This window comes from Centrocercus urophasianus, unplaced genomic scaffold, assembly GCF_019232065.1.
Source record: "Centrocercus urophasianus isolate 14NV4802_14NV808 unplaced genomic scaffold, USGS_Curo_1.0 seq_19, whole genome shotgun sequence".
Taxonomy (NCBI): Eukaryota; Metazoa; Chordata; class Aves; order Galliformes; family Phasianidae; genus Centrocercus; species Centrocercus urophasianus.
Window position 1 is genome coordinate 7,603,554 of NW_024884744.1, and position 18,062 is coordinate 7,621,615.

An 18,062-nucleotide genomic window follows, 5' to 3' on the forward strand; every position below is an offset into this window, starting at 1 on the left:
CATCTGAGACTGCTATCCAAGGAAAAGTGTGAGAATGAACCAGCAGATGGAGGACTGTATATTCAACTTGAATAGAAAATAATTTCTCAGTTACAATTTGTATCTTCAGTTGTACTAAATTTATAGTAAGTACACAATGTGTGTTATGTAAGCACAAGGCAAATGGGGCTCCCTCCTCTTAGTTGCTGAACTGATACAGGCAAGCATGCGCGTAACGGCAAAAACAAATACGTACACCAGGTGAAATGATGAAAGTCACTGGGTCAGGCAGCAAAGAACAAAAACACTGCAGTTCTGAGATGAAGTCTCTTTGGTTTTATTCTCAAAAAACTTTCTAACTCAATACGAACTTTTCCAGAATCAAAAGCTGGTGTTTTCAAATGCATCTAGTAATATTTTGTTCATGAAACTGGGCTATAATTACTTTCACTCTTTCTCTGGGAGAAATTGTGGATTGCTATTTAAAAGATTGATTAAAAAAAAGATAAAAAGATATTTAAAAAGATGCTCCTTCATGCAGCAAATTGCTCAGGTCAGTAATTAGCTTAGTCATGGCTTCATCAGTATGATACATTTTAGAAGGAAGAATGGAGAAAAAATCAGATGTAGCCATTTGTATTTTAGGGGAGGCAATTTGACACAGCAAAGAGTACCCTCTTTTAATTTGACCCAGAAATGAAAACAGGAAGCAATCTGGTTTTGGTTATGCATCAGAGCATTTTTACATCGTTGTTCGGTCTACAGCCAGAGAGTGCTTCATGTCATTATATTTAAGTAGTTTTTAGAATAATTGAGAAAGAAACTGCCCAAATAGCAGCCAATTACTATTGCAGTAATTGCTGCAAAACTAGAAATGTTTAATAAGGGAAATTCCCTTCTAAGATTCAGTTCAGTTGGCTGTTTCAAAGTCAGAGAAACATAAAAGAGCACAGCGATCTACAGGAAGAACAGAGGCACAGGAACAAGTGTGCAATCTAAGGTCTGCATGTTGGCAAGATGTTTTCATTTTATTGCTTTACTGTACTCTCCTGGATATTAGGTTAAAAATTCTAATTTTGAACTGGGTAATATTGTAAACTGTTTGCTGCTTTAATAGAAAATATTGTTAAGGAGCAGTGTACATAGAGTTGAATTTTTGTTGCAAGGCTATTTATAATAATACAGGTTTTAGGTCTATTGCTTTAGTTCATCTGGTGGACTGCTTTGCTTCTCTTGTGGGGCCTTTGATACTGCTTGTTTTTTATGAACAAGTTACATGATAAATACGGAGTTGCTGTTCCTGTTAGAACAAATGCAACTCATCAGGTAGCAAGAGACAAATCATGCAGTCAAGGCTTATGACGTGTAGACAACACTTCTAAGTGTCCAAAGTATGTAAGTACTGTGCTTTAAATTCAGGTTGTGTGAATTGCCCAGTCACATGCTTCCCCATCTTTTTCTTCAGTAGAAGAGTTCGTGCATTCTCACTGATCACCCACAGCAGAATCTTTCAGTAAGAACAGTCATGGAAATGACTGCTCTGCCAAACTGTTCATGGGGGCTTGCAGCATGTGCTGTTGCACAGAAATGATTTACTGGCGGTTTTCTATGCTGGTGATGACAAAACAGCATGCTAAGGCAGCTAAAGAATTGCCAGAGCATCTAAGATTCATCATCAAATGGCTTGATACAGAAACTTTTTTCCATTCTTAGGCAGTATAATCTCTGCTTCTCTGCTCTAGCAACATTGCTGTTGAGCCTCTTGAAAATCTGCCCATCTAGGAAGCATAGAGCGAGGCAAGTGGAATGTTATTCTGTAAGGAGACAGGCTGCTCAGTTTCCTCAGACTTGGCCCAATGTGATAGCAGCCTTACAGCCACAAAATGGAAAGCATCTTCTCTTTTATAGAGATATCTTAAACTGTAGAATAGTTTCCCAAGAACCATTAACGAAAGTCACATTCATCATCTTTTCTGAGTCAGCTAATCTCCCTGCTGCTTCGTTTCCCCTGTACCCATCCCCAGACTCTTGAAAGATATTCTCCTTTAATCCTCTATCCAGATGTTATTAGTTAGTGAGTGTTACGCATTAGTGACTGTGAGGAATGCTGGAAGGGATCCAATGAGCAGTCACACACATTTAAATGGGGTGGAACCAGTTTAGTTTTTATTATTTAAAAGACTAAAAAGCCTCCAGCTGTGTTCCCTCCACATGAATTTCATGTTCCAATTTGGCCTTCTAATATGCCTGTAAGGGTGAGTCATGGATTCTGCATGTGTGATGTGCTGCTGCAAATGATATTCTTTGCTTAATGAGCTAACAGAAATTTTGACTTCTCTGCTCCTGTATTTAACATTTATGCTGCACACGAGAAATCCCTGGGTGAATATTTTATAGCATTTAGAAAAGATGCCAGAAGTAAAGCAACACATGCAACCCTAATTTTGCCCTTTTTCTGCGAAGGCATCTTGGTCCAACCATTGATGAGTATTTTGCACATATATTATTTTCTCTCTCCCTCCCTAAGGATCCTTGCCTCATTCTGTGTGTAGAACACTGAATTAATGTGCCTCAGTATTCCAGTTTATCTGCATTTCCCAGTGGGGACCCAGAGCCTTACTGTCCATGCAATATATCAGTCTCTGCTCTGAAAATACATGTGCATATTTTTTAGAATAGTCCTTTTCACAACTCGTATGCTTCACAAATACCCACTAAGTTTTTTTCACAGCATTTCTCAGAGATAACAGACTGTTATCAACTACACTGAGATCTGAGTGCTATCGCTGAAGATCAAAGGAGATCAGACTAATCTGGAAGACCAACTTGACATTTTTAAAATGGAACTTTCACATTATTAAAGATTATATGTCGTTTAATATGTTCAAAAGCAAATCCCCTGCCCAGCAATTCTGATTTAGGTCTGTCAGTGTCCTTTCAACGTAGATCTTTTCATGTAGTGGCATTAGTAAAATTTGGTGGTTTTGTTTTTACTAGGCTAACACCCACATGAGTTTTTATCAGGATTGGAACCTTTACATTTACTGCACCAGCTTCTCTCCCTCTCATGTCAGAGAGAGTAAAAGCAGCAGAAAATGGTCACAAATGAAAAAAATCCAACCTACAGTGACAGTTTTCGGTTCTCTGCTTTGCTCCCACTAGGTATGCGACTAAATACACTGTAAGAACTTGCAACAAGAAGTTGCAACAAGATGGTACTCTAAGGAAACAAGCACTGCAGAAGGAAAAGAAACATATTTGATCTTTGAGTGCCATACATTTTGGCTGACAACAAAGGAAATGAGCTGAACTGCAGCAAGTTCATCTGTAATGAGCATGTATGAGCTGAGAAGTTGTTTTTTTTTTTTTTCCCAAGTGCATAAAACTCTGCCAAATCCAAAAGAAGGAACAAAATCAACTGACACTGCAATGTTTCAGCTTTGACCAAAAAGGTAACTAAAATAAAGGAGGTTTTAGCCTTCTTCACTGAGATAGCTGAACCATTTCTGTTGCATTTTTCAAGACAAGAAAATGTCAGGCTGAATAAGAGAGGCTTTAGGAAAAATTCATTCCGAAGAATTGAAAATTGGAAGAAGTAAAAATGAATGAAAACAGAGAAATGCTAACTACAGCCAACCCTAACAATTTATATTACAGTTGACCTTAAAGGTCCCTTCCAACCCAAACCATTCTATGATTTGGTGATACTATCTTTGATGCTATGTGGCACATCCCACTGTGCCTGACAACCTACTGGCAGCGCTAGTCTGCATGGCGTGACTTTGTGAACCTGTTCCAATTCACTCCCCTAAGGAACTTTGTAAAGAAACTCAGCCCACAAACAGGTAGCCAAAATGATGCTGTCAGAAAAGCCTTTCTCTGAATGCCACATCTTTCCTTCCAACACAGAAAGGGCCAAGTTTAGCCATTAGCTGTATTCATGCAGGCTTCCGTTGGTAACGCTCGGACATTTTCTTGAAGTTACATGTCACGCATACTGCTAAAAAATTTCAAGGCAGTTCATATAAAAGTGTCAGAAGAACTATTTTCTGTCTTTTTTAGGTTGTTCTATGAATAATATTTAAGCATATTCTCATAGATAAAACTAGCACCAAGTCGACCTGGTACAGACTTTTTAAAGTTGTTGAGCACCTTCATTCCGACACCAGTTTTCCAGTACTGAACAGGTCTGTCGCTGTAAAATTCTCATTTGCAAAATCAAAATGAGAAGAATTTAAAGTTTTGCCTCAGAATTTCCAGTCCCATAGAAAAGCACTGATGGCAATCTGGGTTGAGGGAGAGTTTAGAGTGCAGCTCTGAGCTGCCTTTCTGTGGATCTTCCTTAAGCTAAAACTCTACCAATAGTCACCAGAGAACAGAAGGCTATCATTACAAGAAACTGTCACAGTCATCTCCCTGATAGAAGTCTGCCCTTTTTCTCATATCAGCTCTCCCTGTGTCACCTACACATATGCACAGGTAAAATGAAATGTGCCACAGCTGTATTATCAGACTACTTTAAGCATTCATATCTTTCAAGATTTTTCCATCAGTACACTGAACTGGGTTGAATTTTTCCTACCACTCCTTGTTAGGGAAATAGAGAGTCAGCAAGTAAAAACAAAACTAAACTGAACAAAATGTATTCTGGAATGAATACAACTTCTTTCCTTTCACAGACAACTATTGCAGTTCTGCTGTGGCATTGTTATATCTGCTGCCTAGGGACAAAAGCCTCTCTTTCATGCTTTCTATTTCTGTTGACTACATTTTATTGTCTTTGCCTGCCTTTCTATTTATTGAGCCTAAGAGTATGGTTGTTTCCTGTTAGCATATTCTATTTTGCAAATTTTTAGAGATGTTCAGGCACGTTCCAGGTGACAAATAATGAAGAGTTACAATAACTGACTCAAAAAGTTGCTCTTAGCCTCTCATGATGATTCTCTATAAATTCTACCCATATAGGAATGCTGACTCTATTGCTCCCATGAATGTGAAGAAGGGGCACAGAGGAAATCCCAATGGAGGGTAGCTTCAAGAAGAACAGAATATCACAGCCTCGTTTTCAAGGCTTGGAGTAGGACTCAGTGTCCTCATTTCTATTCTCAGCCACATCTCAGACTCAGGCTGTGAAGCCCCTTGGTGAATCAGTTGCTTTATTTAAGCTTCAATTTTCTTTCTGCAAAAGAGAGGTGAAAATACTTACCAGCTGCACAGAGTTTGCAAAGTGCTTTGGCATTCTAGGGACAGAGCAGATTCAAAGAATGATGCTTTGTAATGGACCATTGGATAAGACCCAAAGGATGCCAGTAAACACTACATGTATACTACTCATGGCACTTAAACTGTCAAATGGTTACTTCACCATGGGGCTTAAAAAGCCATAGACTCTGTGAAGTTATTCTAACCAATCAGTACTCTAGTAGGAGATTCCCTCTTAAAAAGCCCTTGGTTAAAGGCACACGCTAACCTCAAAACAGGAAACTTTCTGTAAGTTCCAAGAAGAAGCAATGTTCAACTCACAATTACTAAAGAACTATATTAGAAAGTGAAAAAATGGTTATGCAGAGGAGAAAACAACGTTACTGTATGTTCACTGTAAAAGATATCTTCATACTTACTTCACATACTTGCAATGAGTTACCTGGTTTGCATTTTCAGTGAAGGATTAGCAATCTATGACAATAAGAAAGTGTACAGAAAAGTGTTCTGTAGACGAGACCTAAGAAGAAGAGCCTGATTTTTTTTTTTTTTTTTTAAATCATCCTTGTTTGTGTGCTTGCAGTGATAAATTACTTCACATTCATTTTTAAATTCTGGGCCTACAAAGCTGACACTGAACATCAGGTACAAGTTTTCATTCTGATGAAAAAAATTAAGCATGACCATACATAACAAGAGCCCTGACACTGCTGAGTATCTGAATGCAGATATTAATGGCCCACCTACTCCTGCTGGTCTGGTAGTTTTTGGTGATGCTCGTTTCGGGGAAGATTCAGGATGTGGGGCAACAGGTTGTACTGGTCGGGTCTGTTTGGCTGCTAGCTTCTTCAGACTCACTTGCCTCTTGTCAAACATTTCTTGTACATCTTCTAGTTTTTGTAAAATCCTTTGGGCATTGGCCTAGGCAAAGAACAGATGATTGTAAGTGCTGGACTAAACAAAAAAAGATGAGACTTGGGTTAGTCAGACTCGGTGTATTAGAGCTAAAGATAATGCAACCCAGCCCACGTAATTTGCATAGATCTGTTTCACCAAGTAGGGCATCGTGAGTCATGGAATTTTCTGCCACTACCCTGAAGAAGTATGTGCTATTCTAGAACTGCTCATATGAGTAAAACCTCTTGTCCCAAGTGCTCACCTCTGTGCCCTTTTGCTGTGGGGAAAGAGGCATATTTGTGCAGACTCATATAGGGCCCAATAGTCTCTCATGTGCAAGACAATCACTGTTTAGTGAGTGCATACATGTTTGAGGTGTTCTACCTTTATTTCGGGTGTGAGAATCGTGTCAAACTGATTGTAGAACTCCTTTGGGTTAGAGAGTTGATGCTCCTTTGCTGTTGCCAAGAACTTCTCTATTTCAACGAGTGCAGTTTCAGCTCCCTCTTGTGACTGGCACTTGTCCACAGCTTGGGAAGCTAAGAGGTAGATTCCAGCTTCACACCATTGGCTTGCCTTTAAAGAAAAATGGGACAGTAGGGACTCCATTGTCACTGAACGCCCATGTTGAGAAGTGCCATTTCTACCACCCCATGAAATACAGATTGGCACTAATGCATCACTAAAGGGAATTAATGTTGCTTCCTCACATGCAGCAGGTCCTGTCCACAACACATCCCACCTAAGAGACACAGAACACTAGCAAATTAAATTCACCTCTATGGGATAGATGGTTCAGTAACACAAAATAATATTCTGAGCAATAAGAATGCTACTGTAGTTGCTGCAAATCAAATCTTTCTGCTATACAACCTCATTTCAGTGTTTAATTACACAATTATCCAAACCCAAAAATAAATATTTAAGCTATATAAAAATTCTTTAAAACTTCACAGGCCCATTAAACTCAGTTAAAAACACTCCAAAGCAGGTTTTCAGAATAATTTCTGGTAATTCCTTTAAGGAATTACCATGCAGACATTCTCAGAGCATTTAGCTTTCTATTCCAGATGGATTCTATAAACTGAAAAACAAAAGAACAAGCAGTAAGCTATTTATTTTTCAGCATCAGAATGTGTTTGTTTCTCATTTCAAATTTAGCTCTATCTCAATTCTTTTTTAGTTTCATACTTTAATGATCTTAAGACAATAATTATAGGAAGCATCTGTTATGGTTTTTATAGCAATGGTTTCTGAATGAAATGGAGAGAAAAAAAAAGAGTCAATCTTTGTCCTCTTCATCTAAGTTGCTTATAAAGTAAGTGCTTATAAAGTAAATGCTAAGTTGCTTATAAAAAGATTTATTTTCAGTAGAGCCTTCAGTAGGGCCGTACTCTAAAAAGACTCACTCACCTTATCTAATTGCTTATGCAGCTCAAGAGACTTCCCCAAAATATCGTATTTCTTCTTGGTCTCATTAGTAAAGTCATCACAAATACGCCTGAGTTCAACACACTTTGGTCTAATGGAGTCAACTGCATAATGGTTGTTTTGGATGAGCTGTTCTCCATGGAGAGCTAGAGTCTGGGCTTTCTCCAAAGGTTCCTGTTAAATTAAAGAGAATCAATTCATAGTTACATCTCAAAAGATGTGTAGGTAAAGGCAATGCACCTCTGTAACTCATGCTGTAGCCTGGAGCTAACAGTTTGGGATATTCAAGTAGCTGATGTGTTTTCAAATTTGCACTGAAGACCAATTTAATCACTAGCATTATTTTTCTACTGTTCATTCTGCCTCCACAGACTGCATTCAGAGATGAGTACCTAAACAGCCTTAAAATCATACAGAGCATACATCTACACAAAAATATTCCATCGCATGCTTAATCCAAGTTGAGAGTTAGTAAAGCAGCACAGCACAGAGGATGAACCGGAGCGAAGCCCTACGATGAGTCACATTATGTCAGGCTGTGTGGGCTGAGCTCGTATCTGAAGAGCTTTGGATTACAAATTCTCTGAGGAGCGGGCATCTTCACAGAGGAGCAGAACGTAACAGGCATGTGTGGCAACTTTTAAAACCACAGCTCATAAATGTGAAGTTTCCTAGCCTTTTCCAGGGCAAAGTCAATCAGAATGAGTTTAAACAATTTGTGGTACTGAAATATTTTCTCTCCTCAGCTATTAGTTATCAGCTCCTTGCTGAATACTTTTAAATATAAATGGACTTCTTCCATTTCATAGAAAAAATTCAAACAACATCAGCTATTGTTGGTTATTTGCTTCATCTGAGTACAGTGTTGTTTACAACTACTGGATTTGAACAACCTCGGATTCTGGAAATTAGGATCTGAATTTTGCAATTAGAAATAGTGACCCATGAAAAGAGTGTGTGATGTAAGGACAGTGACAGAAAAACATCTAGATAATCATGTCTGGATGCTAGAACACTATATTGAACACAAACCTGTCCTTTTTCTTCCAGTTGTTTCTGTTCCCTTAGGAGGTGTTCTACTCGAGTCACACTGTCTCCAACGTCAGAAAAGCCTGCTTGTGCTTCCATGAGATTATCCAATGTTAATTTTACCTAAAACAAAAGTAAAAAAAAAAAAAAAGAACAACAAAGCATACACATCACAAGACACCCAAAATTATAACAAATCTATGACTTCTAAACATTCACTTCCATCTTTTACAGGAGTCCATAAATCTCAAATTTAGTATTTCAATTCCTTTCAAAATGGTAAAACTGAAGAATGAGGAACCAAGCAAGTAATTATTTAAAGAGTCGCCCCCATTTTTTGGATTTATTTAGGCCCAAACAGTTCTGAAGATCTATGACTCTGCAATCTGTCTTACTGTATTATTCCACCCTTTGCATTCATGGCTGGGCTTTCTATTTTTGTTTTCCACTAATTTAGTAGGGTTGTGTGCTTAGCATCACAGAAGAAATGATACTTGCTAACATCACACATAAGCACACAATGATTTATCACAAAGTTTGTGTTTCACATCTTGGCTTACATGGCTGGCACTTTCTTCACTGTGCTTTACTGAAATGTTGTAAAAAATTAGATTATTACCAAGAATTTCACTTTTGATATGCATTTTATTTTATAATGAATGGCTCCTCTCCCCAGCTCTTTTTTAGAATGCCGTTTTACTTGAAGTAAGGGCAAGGTTTGACCATATTTGCTGAACGCTAGATACGACCAGCCAATGACTTACTTCTCTAAAATCATGTTCAAAGTGTCGAAGCTGCAAGCATTGTTCTAGTTTTAGGTGATGCTTGGTCCAAAACTGATCAAAAGCCTTTTCTGTTTCATCCAACTGAGCCAACAACCTATTAAGAAATTAGAATAAAAGACAGTTATTTTCTATGGTTAATTTCTTTGAACTTGCATCAATTGATGGCAAAAAGCACAGTTTGGAGATGGTGGTAAGCCTATACCTATAGAAGATGTAGAACAATGTTTGATGTCAATTTTCCCCTGAGAAAAAGGGAACAAAAACTGCAGTAGAATAGACAAGAGTGTGGTGATGACAGATAACTATATGGATTTACTGTGGCACTCGTAGTCCCTCCTCCTGACCTGCAGCAGGAATACACACCTGCTCCATGTGCTGGCAGCCAGGGACAGCTGTCTCTCCCCAGCTTCCACCTAAACACTCAAAGATAATTAGCTCCAGGCTAATACAGATTGAATACAATGCAATTGTTAATTTACGGAATGCTTAAAGCAGAATTCTACAAGTTGCTTATTTTTTTCACCCATCAGAAGTAGGCAACAACTGAATCATTTTTCCTTGTACATCTCTCCTAAGCACAATGAATTAGAAGCTCATAATGCCTCCCATTGATAATGTTTTACTTCATGTAAATAATAAAACATTTATTCACAAAGAAATCAGTATCAAGTGAAGTGTCCAACAGCACACCAGTGAGTCATTCTCACAGTCCCTCAATGATCTATTATGTATATTACAAAAGTAGAACAGTTTAAATAGCAAGAGAAAAGGGAAAAAATGAAAAAATGAAAAAATATTCTTCTCTGAATATCCTATTTTTTAATATCTGGCCACCCTTCAGGCAGGCAGGGGACCAGGCAAATGCAGTGAATGCTAGAACCAAGTAATCAGGGCAAATACCAATAGCTGACACTGTTCCTGACACTGTAGTCAGAAACAAGTTCTGTTCTCAATCCATCAACAAAAAATCTCATTCTAATCAAAGCTACTTTTTGAATCCAAGATGAATTTACAAATTCCTTCATTAATTAAAGGAAGACTGATTAAAGGATTTCAAAGTAGCCAGTAAAAAATATCAGTTTGACATTTGGCAGCTTTGTTCTCATTGAATGCAGACACACTGAAACTAGCATGACATTTCTCTATCTACTGCATTACATGGAACAGCAGAAACTTGTAAGCAGTGACTAAAATCTGTAATAACCAGCATTGTAGGAAGGAACAGTAATTACTCTCTTTATAAATCTGCAAAGGTGCATATTTCAGAGTATCATCTACATCTGATCCTCCTCCAGTGTTTCCACAGACATGCACAAGCACATACTCTTTCAGATCACACGGATTCAGATGTCACGTTTTAACTAGGCACAGAAACATGGAAGATGTTATGGGGAAAATAAGTCCCACATCAAACCTTCCATTGGGAAGGTAGTGGGCCAACCAAAAATTACCACGAAATTCAGGACTTGTTTGAACATACTTTTCTAGTTTAATCCAGTAACTTCCTCAAAGTCCTACTTATTTATGTATCCAATAAACCCTGAGTAACTAAACAGTGGGAATTTATAGTATCTATATTCGAATAATTTAAGAAAGGACATAAATGACATTTGCATTTCTTAGGAACTAATTAGCAACTTGTGCAAGGTAGTCAATCTTCACCAACCTTTCCACTGTTGCCACATTTTCCAGTTCATCAGGACTGAGTTTGCTGTTGGCACTTCGGGTGACTGGCTCCCTAATGCACGTCAGTAATGTGGCCCCCTGCTTCACAGCTAGTTTCAGCTCATCCTGAGGAACAAACAAATTGTATGCACATATTCTAAGAACGCTCCCATCTCTTGGGTGGACAACACAGTAATGCTAAAGGAGGATACTTCTGTAGGTAGCAGATACTAGGAACAAAAACACAGTGCTTACCAATAATGACATGTCTTTCTATGAATGCAGAGAATAAACCTGTTCATTTTGAGCAGTAGATATATTTCTGAGAAAAAGAATATTGCATAATTTCTGAGCATATTGCATTTCTGACCAGGAAACTTTCAGAATAAAATATTCTAACACGAATTACATGTGCTGTCAATTGTTCAGCCAGCCACATCACACTTCTTAATGGAATTTCTTTAAACAACATTATGAGATGATAAGCCACAGCTTGCCAATTGAAAGGAGACCATGAGAGGAGAAAAAGACAGCGAAGAGCAGATTCATTGGTTCTGCAAGTCAGCAAAAAATTCATTTTCTCACAACTGAATCCTTCACACAGATTTTCTATTAACATATTTGCTTCTTCTACATTGCTTTGAGTGGCAAAGCCCCCAAGACACCAGTATAGAAACACTTATTAAAAGCTTTCTTCAGGAACCCTTCCTGCTGCTAACAAGGCTGCACAGCTCTCCCACTGAGGGAAGATTAACAAGGGTGCCTTTTGCCATTGTATTACCTGCACTGTTCTGCCAGCTTTTATGGGGAAGAGTAGCAAAGACATAGCCAAAGAGCTAGGGGATGCTTTATGCAGCAGCTTTAGAGCTGCAGAAGAAGCTTTAGAGTGTGAGGAAAGTTACAATAAAAATGTAATCAAAGAGAAAACTGGCATTAAGAGCCAGGCTCCAACATATGGGAGAAACCATTATCTTTTGACCAAAAGCAATTGAGGCAAGGCAGTTCCTGACTGCCTGAAGAATTCTGAGTATTCTTTCTTTGGTACCCAGCAAAAGTGCTGTAAGAGCTTTTCACAAGTCATGGCAATTCCTTAGGTTCTGACGGCAATTATTAGAAAGAATCGGAACGGCTGCAAGTCCTGCTGTTTAACACAACAGTAACACATGGCTGGGACAGAACTGCTACTAAAGGCAACTTCAGCGATCATTACAAAAAGCCATTTCAATGCCATCCCAAACTAAAAAAAAGTTGTTTACTATCCTTCTTCTATAGGAGGAAAGCTCCAGGCCCTTACTGTTTTTTATGGGTAGAACTCTGTTCTTCATTCCCAATTGAAGCAAAGGTCATTTCTGTACTTGTGCTAAAACAATAAATTTCCTTTTGTGTTTAACCTAATATGTTTATTGACAGCAATAACATTTTCTTTTGAATCTTACTCTGCAAGGCTAAACAGGCACTAGCCTCTTTTTAATGCTTTTAATCCATTCTGTAATATTTTAGTCATCAATTAAACAGACCACTATCTATTCCTAGATTATCCTTACAGATGTTCTCTACATCTGCTCCAGTATGAGTTCATCCTTTCTGACGAAAACATCATCAGGAGCCCATGCTGTTCTAGTTGTGATCTCATTATACCCTCCTATATAGCAGCAGTGACACTTCCCTGTTCTATCATTCCTGAACCTGTGGAGTCCTTTTCCATAGCTGCACGGAATCAACTTCCTGAATCCAGTTTTCTTCTCCTATTCAGTAGTTTTGAGATGATAGAATCTCAAATGATGGCAGAAAAACTTGTTGAATTAAAAACATATATTACACAGATTGAGTTGTCACAAGACACCATTCACCTTGAGCTTGCTATGGTGGTCAGTGTGTGCAGATAGGAGCTCCTCTGTGCACTGCACATCATTGGGAAGTTCAGTCTCTGCTAAGTCCGTTCCAAAGGTCTGTAGCATCTGTGCTGTTGTTTTCACTGTCATTGCGAAGTTTTCAATAGCCTGGAATGGTGGAAGAACAGAGTCACGAACTGCTTACTTACCACATAGCATGCTATCTCAGTTCTTCAAACACATTATTGCTGCAGTGCCTGTAAAGCTGGCTATTTGCCTTTTTTCAGCGGATGTGATGGAAGTTACTGGTTGAATCCTGTGCCACAAAGGATCTTTTCACAAGACTACAGGTTTTACCGTATCCATGAACCAGATGGGGAACTTCCAGAGCTTAAGAGACATAATGAAACCACAGAGGACATCAGCTTCAAAGCCCAGATGGGAGTTTCAGATCCTTTGCCCATGCTTGCTGGAACTCTTTGTTGTGTTTAAGGATTTTAATTAAGGCTTTATTTAAGTTAAGGAGATGCCACAAGCACATACGCCAAAGCCTTTTTCTTTTATGTTTATACAGCCACTGTTCACTCAGCAGCAATCCATCTCCCTGTAGGCTTCTCAAACTGTGCATCTTTGTTCTGCCTACCTGTATGTGATGCATTCCAGTCACTTCATCCCATCTGGCCCCATCTGAACTCTCAACAAATGTAATTCATCAAATTCATTGGAGCATCACTTCTTTACAGACTCACAGAATGGCCAGGATTGGAAGGGATCTCAAGGATCACGAATCTCCAAACCCCCCTGCCACAGGCAGGGCCACCAACCCCCCATTTAGTACTAGACCAGGCTGCCCAGGGCCCCACCCAATCTGGCCTTGAACACCTTTAACAGGGGTGCACCAACTTAAATTTTGACAAATTGTGGTTTTATTGCAGAAAGTGAAAGTGAGAAAGGCTTCATAAGAATGCTGCCTTTTCAGAGTAGAATATACTGGTCAGACTTATGAGATGCAACCAAAACCTTTGTATCTTGTAGCAAGAGCTGCACAGGATATTTTTTTGTGATCGTGCCCCAGTTTCTCTAGGATAATCAAAGACTGTACTGTTACACGTAGGTCTTTATTCATTACATTTTTTTATCAGAACAAAACAATGTTCTGAGGCACAAAATAGCACTAAAGATGTTCTTATTCCCAATCAAATGTTACATAGCTATTGCAAGCTGTATTCCCTTTTTTAGCAATGATCGGAATTCCTAATTTGCAACTACTTCAGTCGAACATTTGCAGTGTGCTCTGTGAAAAACAAACTGAAGGTAGATTATTATTCAAAAGTGATAAAGTACATTCCACTTTATGTGATCATAAAGCATGCCCCAGATGAGGCAATGCTAGGCAAGTTCATAGCCTTCGTCTTTGCCCCTTGAAAATTCATGTCTGTTTTCAGCAGCAGCAGTATAGACTGATGTACGATCTGGCTCAGTTCTTAGCAGCTGTGACATGTTCTCTGCAGTGAAACTACTGCATTAAAGTTGGCTAAGATGCTGCCCTTCTGACTGCAACACAGACAAAGCCATCCATAATCAAGGGCTATTTACTAAGAGACTAGCGTACTCTCTGAGCAAGAAAGCTCACAGACTCCTAGCTGTTTAAGATAAGAAAGCAGAAACAAAGAAAAATGTGGTGAGATTGTTGAGTCAATACCATTTAGGAACACTTTAAAAATGTTTTAGATAAAAATATAAAAATAATAAAAAATAAAAGAAGAAAACAGAAAAAAAAAAAAATCCACAACCCTGGTAGGCAAGATTTGGCAGACCAAGACCAGAGAACACTAAGATAAGCAGACAGTGTGATGAAGACACTGCACCTGCACAACTGAAGGTCAGGCTTTCTCAAGCTGCCACATAGGCCAACACTTCCTTGATGGCAATCTCTCACCCAGCAGAGATTCCCTGGCTAACTGATTCCACAAGCACCGTGAGCACATCAGTGTTTCATTTAGTTGCACACATGGCTCCACTCATTCTTGTGTGTTTGAGTAATAAATTGTTTCATATTCCCAAGTTCTGACTGTGGTTTTGTCTTCAAGTCTCTAAGCTCGGTGAAAGTTGTTTAGACTACTTCCAAGCTACCACAGAAAAGCCTTTTCTGAATGTTAGACCTAGCTGCAGGTCAGCAACAATACTTACAGCCAAGGCTTCTCAGAACACAGCAAAACATTGGGCCTCCTTAGATGTGAGCTCTAAACATATCAGTTTTGCAAGTGGACCCACAAAGACAGATGGAAACATTGCACACAGCCTCGGGAAAATTTGTTCATCTTCTAGGACACAGCTTTGCAGCCCTCCACTTAGATGGAATAGTGGAATAAATAAATAATAATAAAATAAAGGAATAGACAACACTTCAGCAGTTTACATGCCAAAGTCTGGGGTCTGCTTTTTTTTTTTAAATATCGTAATATGGCTCTTCTGTGAGCCACAATGAAATGTTTGCACTGTTTCGAAGCAGCCACTGAAATATATTAACCAACCCCAAAAGGGAACAAATAATCAAACTTGTAACAAGTTTCTTAAAAGGCAACAGAAGAGAAAGTTTTCCAGCCTTCCTACAATTATTAATTGTTCTTGAGTTATTCAAAATATGATTCATCTGGAGTGTATATTTACATTACTCAGAAATGAAAACAAAGGGAAATAAAATCCAGTGTTATGAGTATTTTTCTTCACTTAAAAACATGGATACAATTGCCCATTAACGTGACAGTCTTGACCTTTCATTCCGAACAGTGCTAAAGCATATGTCCAACTGCACCATGAGCTGAAGGCCTATGAATCTCATCAATTATTCAAAAGCTAAGGATGAGGGAAGTTCAGCTGAGTAATAATAATACAACATTGTAGGACCTAGTCCAGTCAATAGTGAGATATAAACTACTACTTCTACTACAGACTTTGAGGGAATTTTCTCTGAGTAATGGATCTCCTCTTTCCATGAGCCTCTAGTAAAATCTGTAGGCTGAAGTGCAGCTGCAGAATTTCTACTTAATTGTTGCTTTACATTCATCATCTGGGTATAGGTATAGTCATGTGTGAGAACAGCACCAGCACTCACAGTTCGGTGATGTATCCACTGACTGTGGCCGTACTCCAGGGTTCCTCCCAGCTCCCGGGTCAGCTGACATTTATCAATATAGCCGTGAAGATCAGAGACAGAATTTAGCATGATGATCTGAAACAGACCCAAAAACAATGGACAGAGAGAAATAATGAGTCCTTCAGTCACTGCTCCTAGGATCTGGGTTTGCCTTAAACACACATAACCACGGTGCACTTCCACCATTGTCAGTAATTTCTCATAATGTATTTCTTCGTATAATTGCCACAGCTTTTTTTCCTTTAGATTCTGGCTTCTATAAGCAGATGGCCATTCTTGAACTACCCATGATTTGATATCATGTTGCCCCTTGCTAGGCCAAGGAAGCAGCCATTTTCTTTATGCCTGAAAAGCAAAAGCATGGGATGTATAATGCTCACATAAAATTCTATCAAAAGAACTCTTAGTTTTTGTAAGACTGCTCTCCAAGACATACGTGGACATACCCAGGTTAGCTCAAAATTCTGAATGTCCAAAAAGACTTCAACCAAAATACGTATCTTGATCTGCATGTAGGAAAGGTAAGTCATTGTTTAACACGTAATGCAGTGCCTAATCCCTGCCTACCATTAACCTCTGTTCCAACTGTGACAGTTTTAAATAGGATTTGAAATGCAACACCATCATCAAATAGATTGCTAGAAGTACAATCTCTGGTATAACAGTTGCTAAGGTAACACACCATGGCTTATTTAGTACAGGAACATACATTTTCTAAAGTGCTATAAAATTAGAAGATTTTGTTTTGTAACCAAGCATAATTTTTACATGAAATTTGCTTTTTTAATAACCAAAAAGCCACCTGTACTGAACTACAGTCAGTGTCACAATTAACATAATTTAGCACAATGAACTCATGCTTTGTTTTCTGTACTGTTAGACTGCTGTCTCTTATTACAGTAGAAGCAGGAAGCACAGGAACTTTAAACCTAGGTACTGATAAACATAGCAATGATTGGAACGGAACCATGGGTCTTTTGTAAAATGATTTAAAACCACAGTTAATATCCAAAACAATCATATGAAATCACTCCAGTAAAATCATTGTGGAGCACAGTACGAGTAAGTTCCAGGATGAAATATCATTAACAATCATCATTCAATTTTATTTATAAAACAGTTTGAAACCACAGGCAAACACACAGCTAGGAACAACTCCAAAAAGGGCTCTCATAGAATAATGCCAAACTCTTTCAGGATTTATAGCCTGCTTTAAATCACATTCTCATCAACCTGCAGCATATTAGAAGTACTAAATATCATACTCTTAATCTTGAAGATCATAAAGGCACTAGAAACAAGCAATGCCAGCAGGCACTTAACAGGGCACTATTAAATTATCAGCAGTCCATAGTGCAGAATTCGCCCTTGGCTTACACTGCTCTGGAGTGCAAACCTATGTTTGTGTGGAGTGAGCAGGTCTACCTTTGCGTCAAGGGAGCAGCTCTACTGAGTTAAATGTCACTATGTAAACTGAGTCACATTTTATAGCTAGACTGATGTTTCACATGGGAACACATCCATTATAATCCTGTGAGGCATCTACAGGTAATTTACTCTTTGGCATTCCTGCAACTGATTGTAGAAAATTCCACAAAAACAATTTAAAGATACTATTAGTATAGATACAAAAATGTCTGCCCTTTCCAAGGATGTTTCAACCACTGAAATGAAACAAGAAACAACTTATCTGATCCAGGTAAATGTGTCTACGTGCCTCTCAAAGCTTGTTGATCTCACTGGGGTTTCAGTTTAGGCTTTACTGACCTTATATACACCACACAGACCCAAGATCACAGTCGCCAGTTGCCACTTGCAATCAAATTATAATTATTCGGTTATGAGAAATTGCTGACATATAAGAGCTGAAGATGTGGAGATAAGGCAAACACATGGACCAAAAAAATCCATGCTTACCGGTACCTTCATTTTAAAGTCATCTCGATAGAGTTTAATGCCAATGTCAGCAATTGCCCTTTGGATAAAGCGTGAGGGACGCAGGACAAACACCAGCTGCAGGTTTCCTGGAAATGCTCCCTGCAAGAAACATAAAATTATTAGAAAGCAAATCTCTGCCTTGAAGAA

The 18,062-nt window shown here is 38.6% G+C and overlaps 1 protein-coding gene across 3 annotated transcripts in view; it reads right to left on the minus strand.

Moving 5' to 3' along the window:
• MCF2L2 (MCF.2 cell line derived transforming sequence-like 2) overlaps positions 1-18,062 on the minus strand; it is a 114,404-nt gene that overhangs the window by 70,722 nt on the left and 25,620 nt on the right. For all 3 annotated transcript variants that reach the window (XM_042820274.1, XM_042820276.1, XM_042820275.1), the window contains exons 5-13: positions 17,895-18,014; positions 15,936-16,052; positions 12,839-12,988; positions 10,990-11,114; positions 9,303-9,417; positions 8,542-8,661; positions 7,492-7,683; positions 6,463-6,654; positions 5,925-6,102 (exon numbers count right to left, since the gene is read on the minus strand). In XM_042820274.1, coding sequence (XP_042676208.1) covers positions 5,925-6,102; positions 6,463-6,654; positions 7,492-7,683; positions 8,542-8,661; positions 9,303-9,417; positions 10,990-11,114; positions 12,839-12,988; positions 15,936-16,052; positions 17,895-18,014 — 1,309 coding nt within the window. The remainder of the gene's footprint in view (positions 1-5,924; positions 6,103-6,462; positions 6,655-7,491; positions 7,684-8,541; positions 8,662-9,302; positions 9,418-10,989; positions 11,115-12,838; positions 12,989-15,935; positions 16,053-17,894; positions 18,015-18,062) is intronic.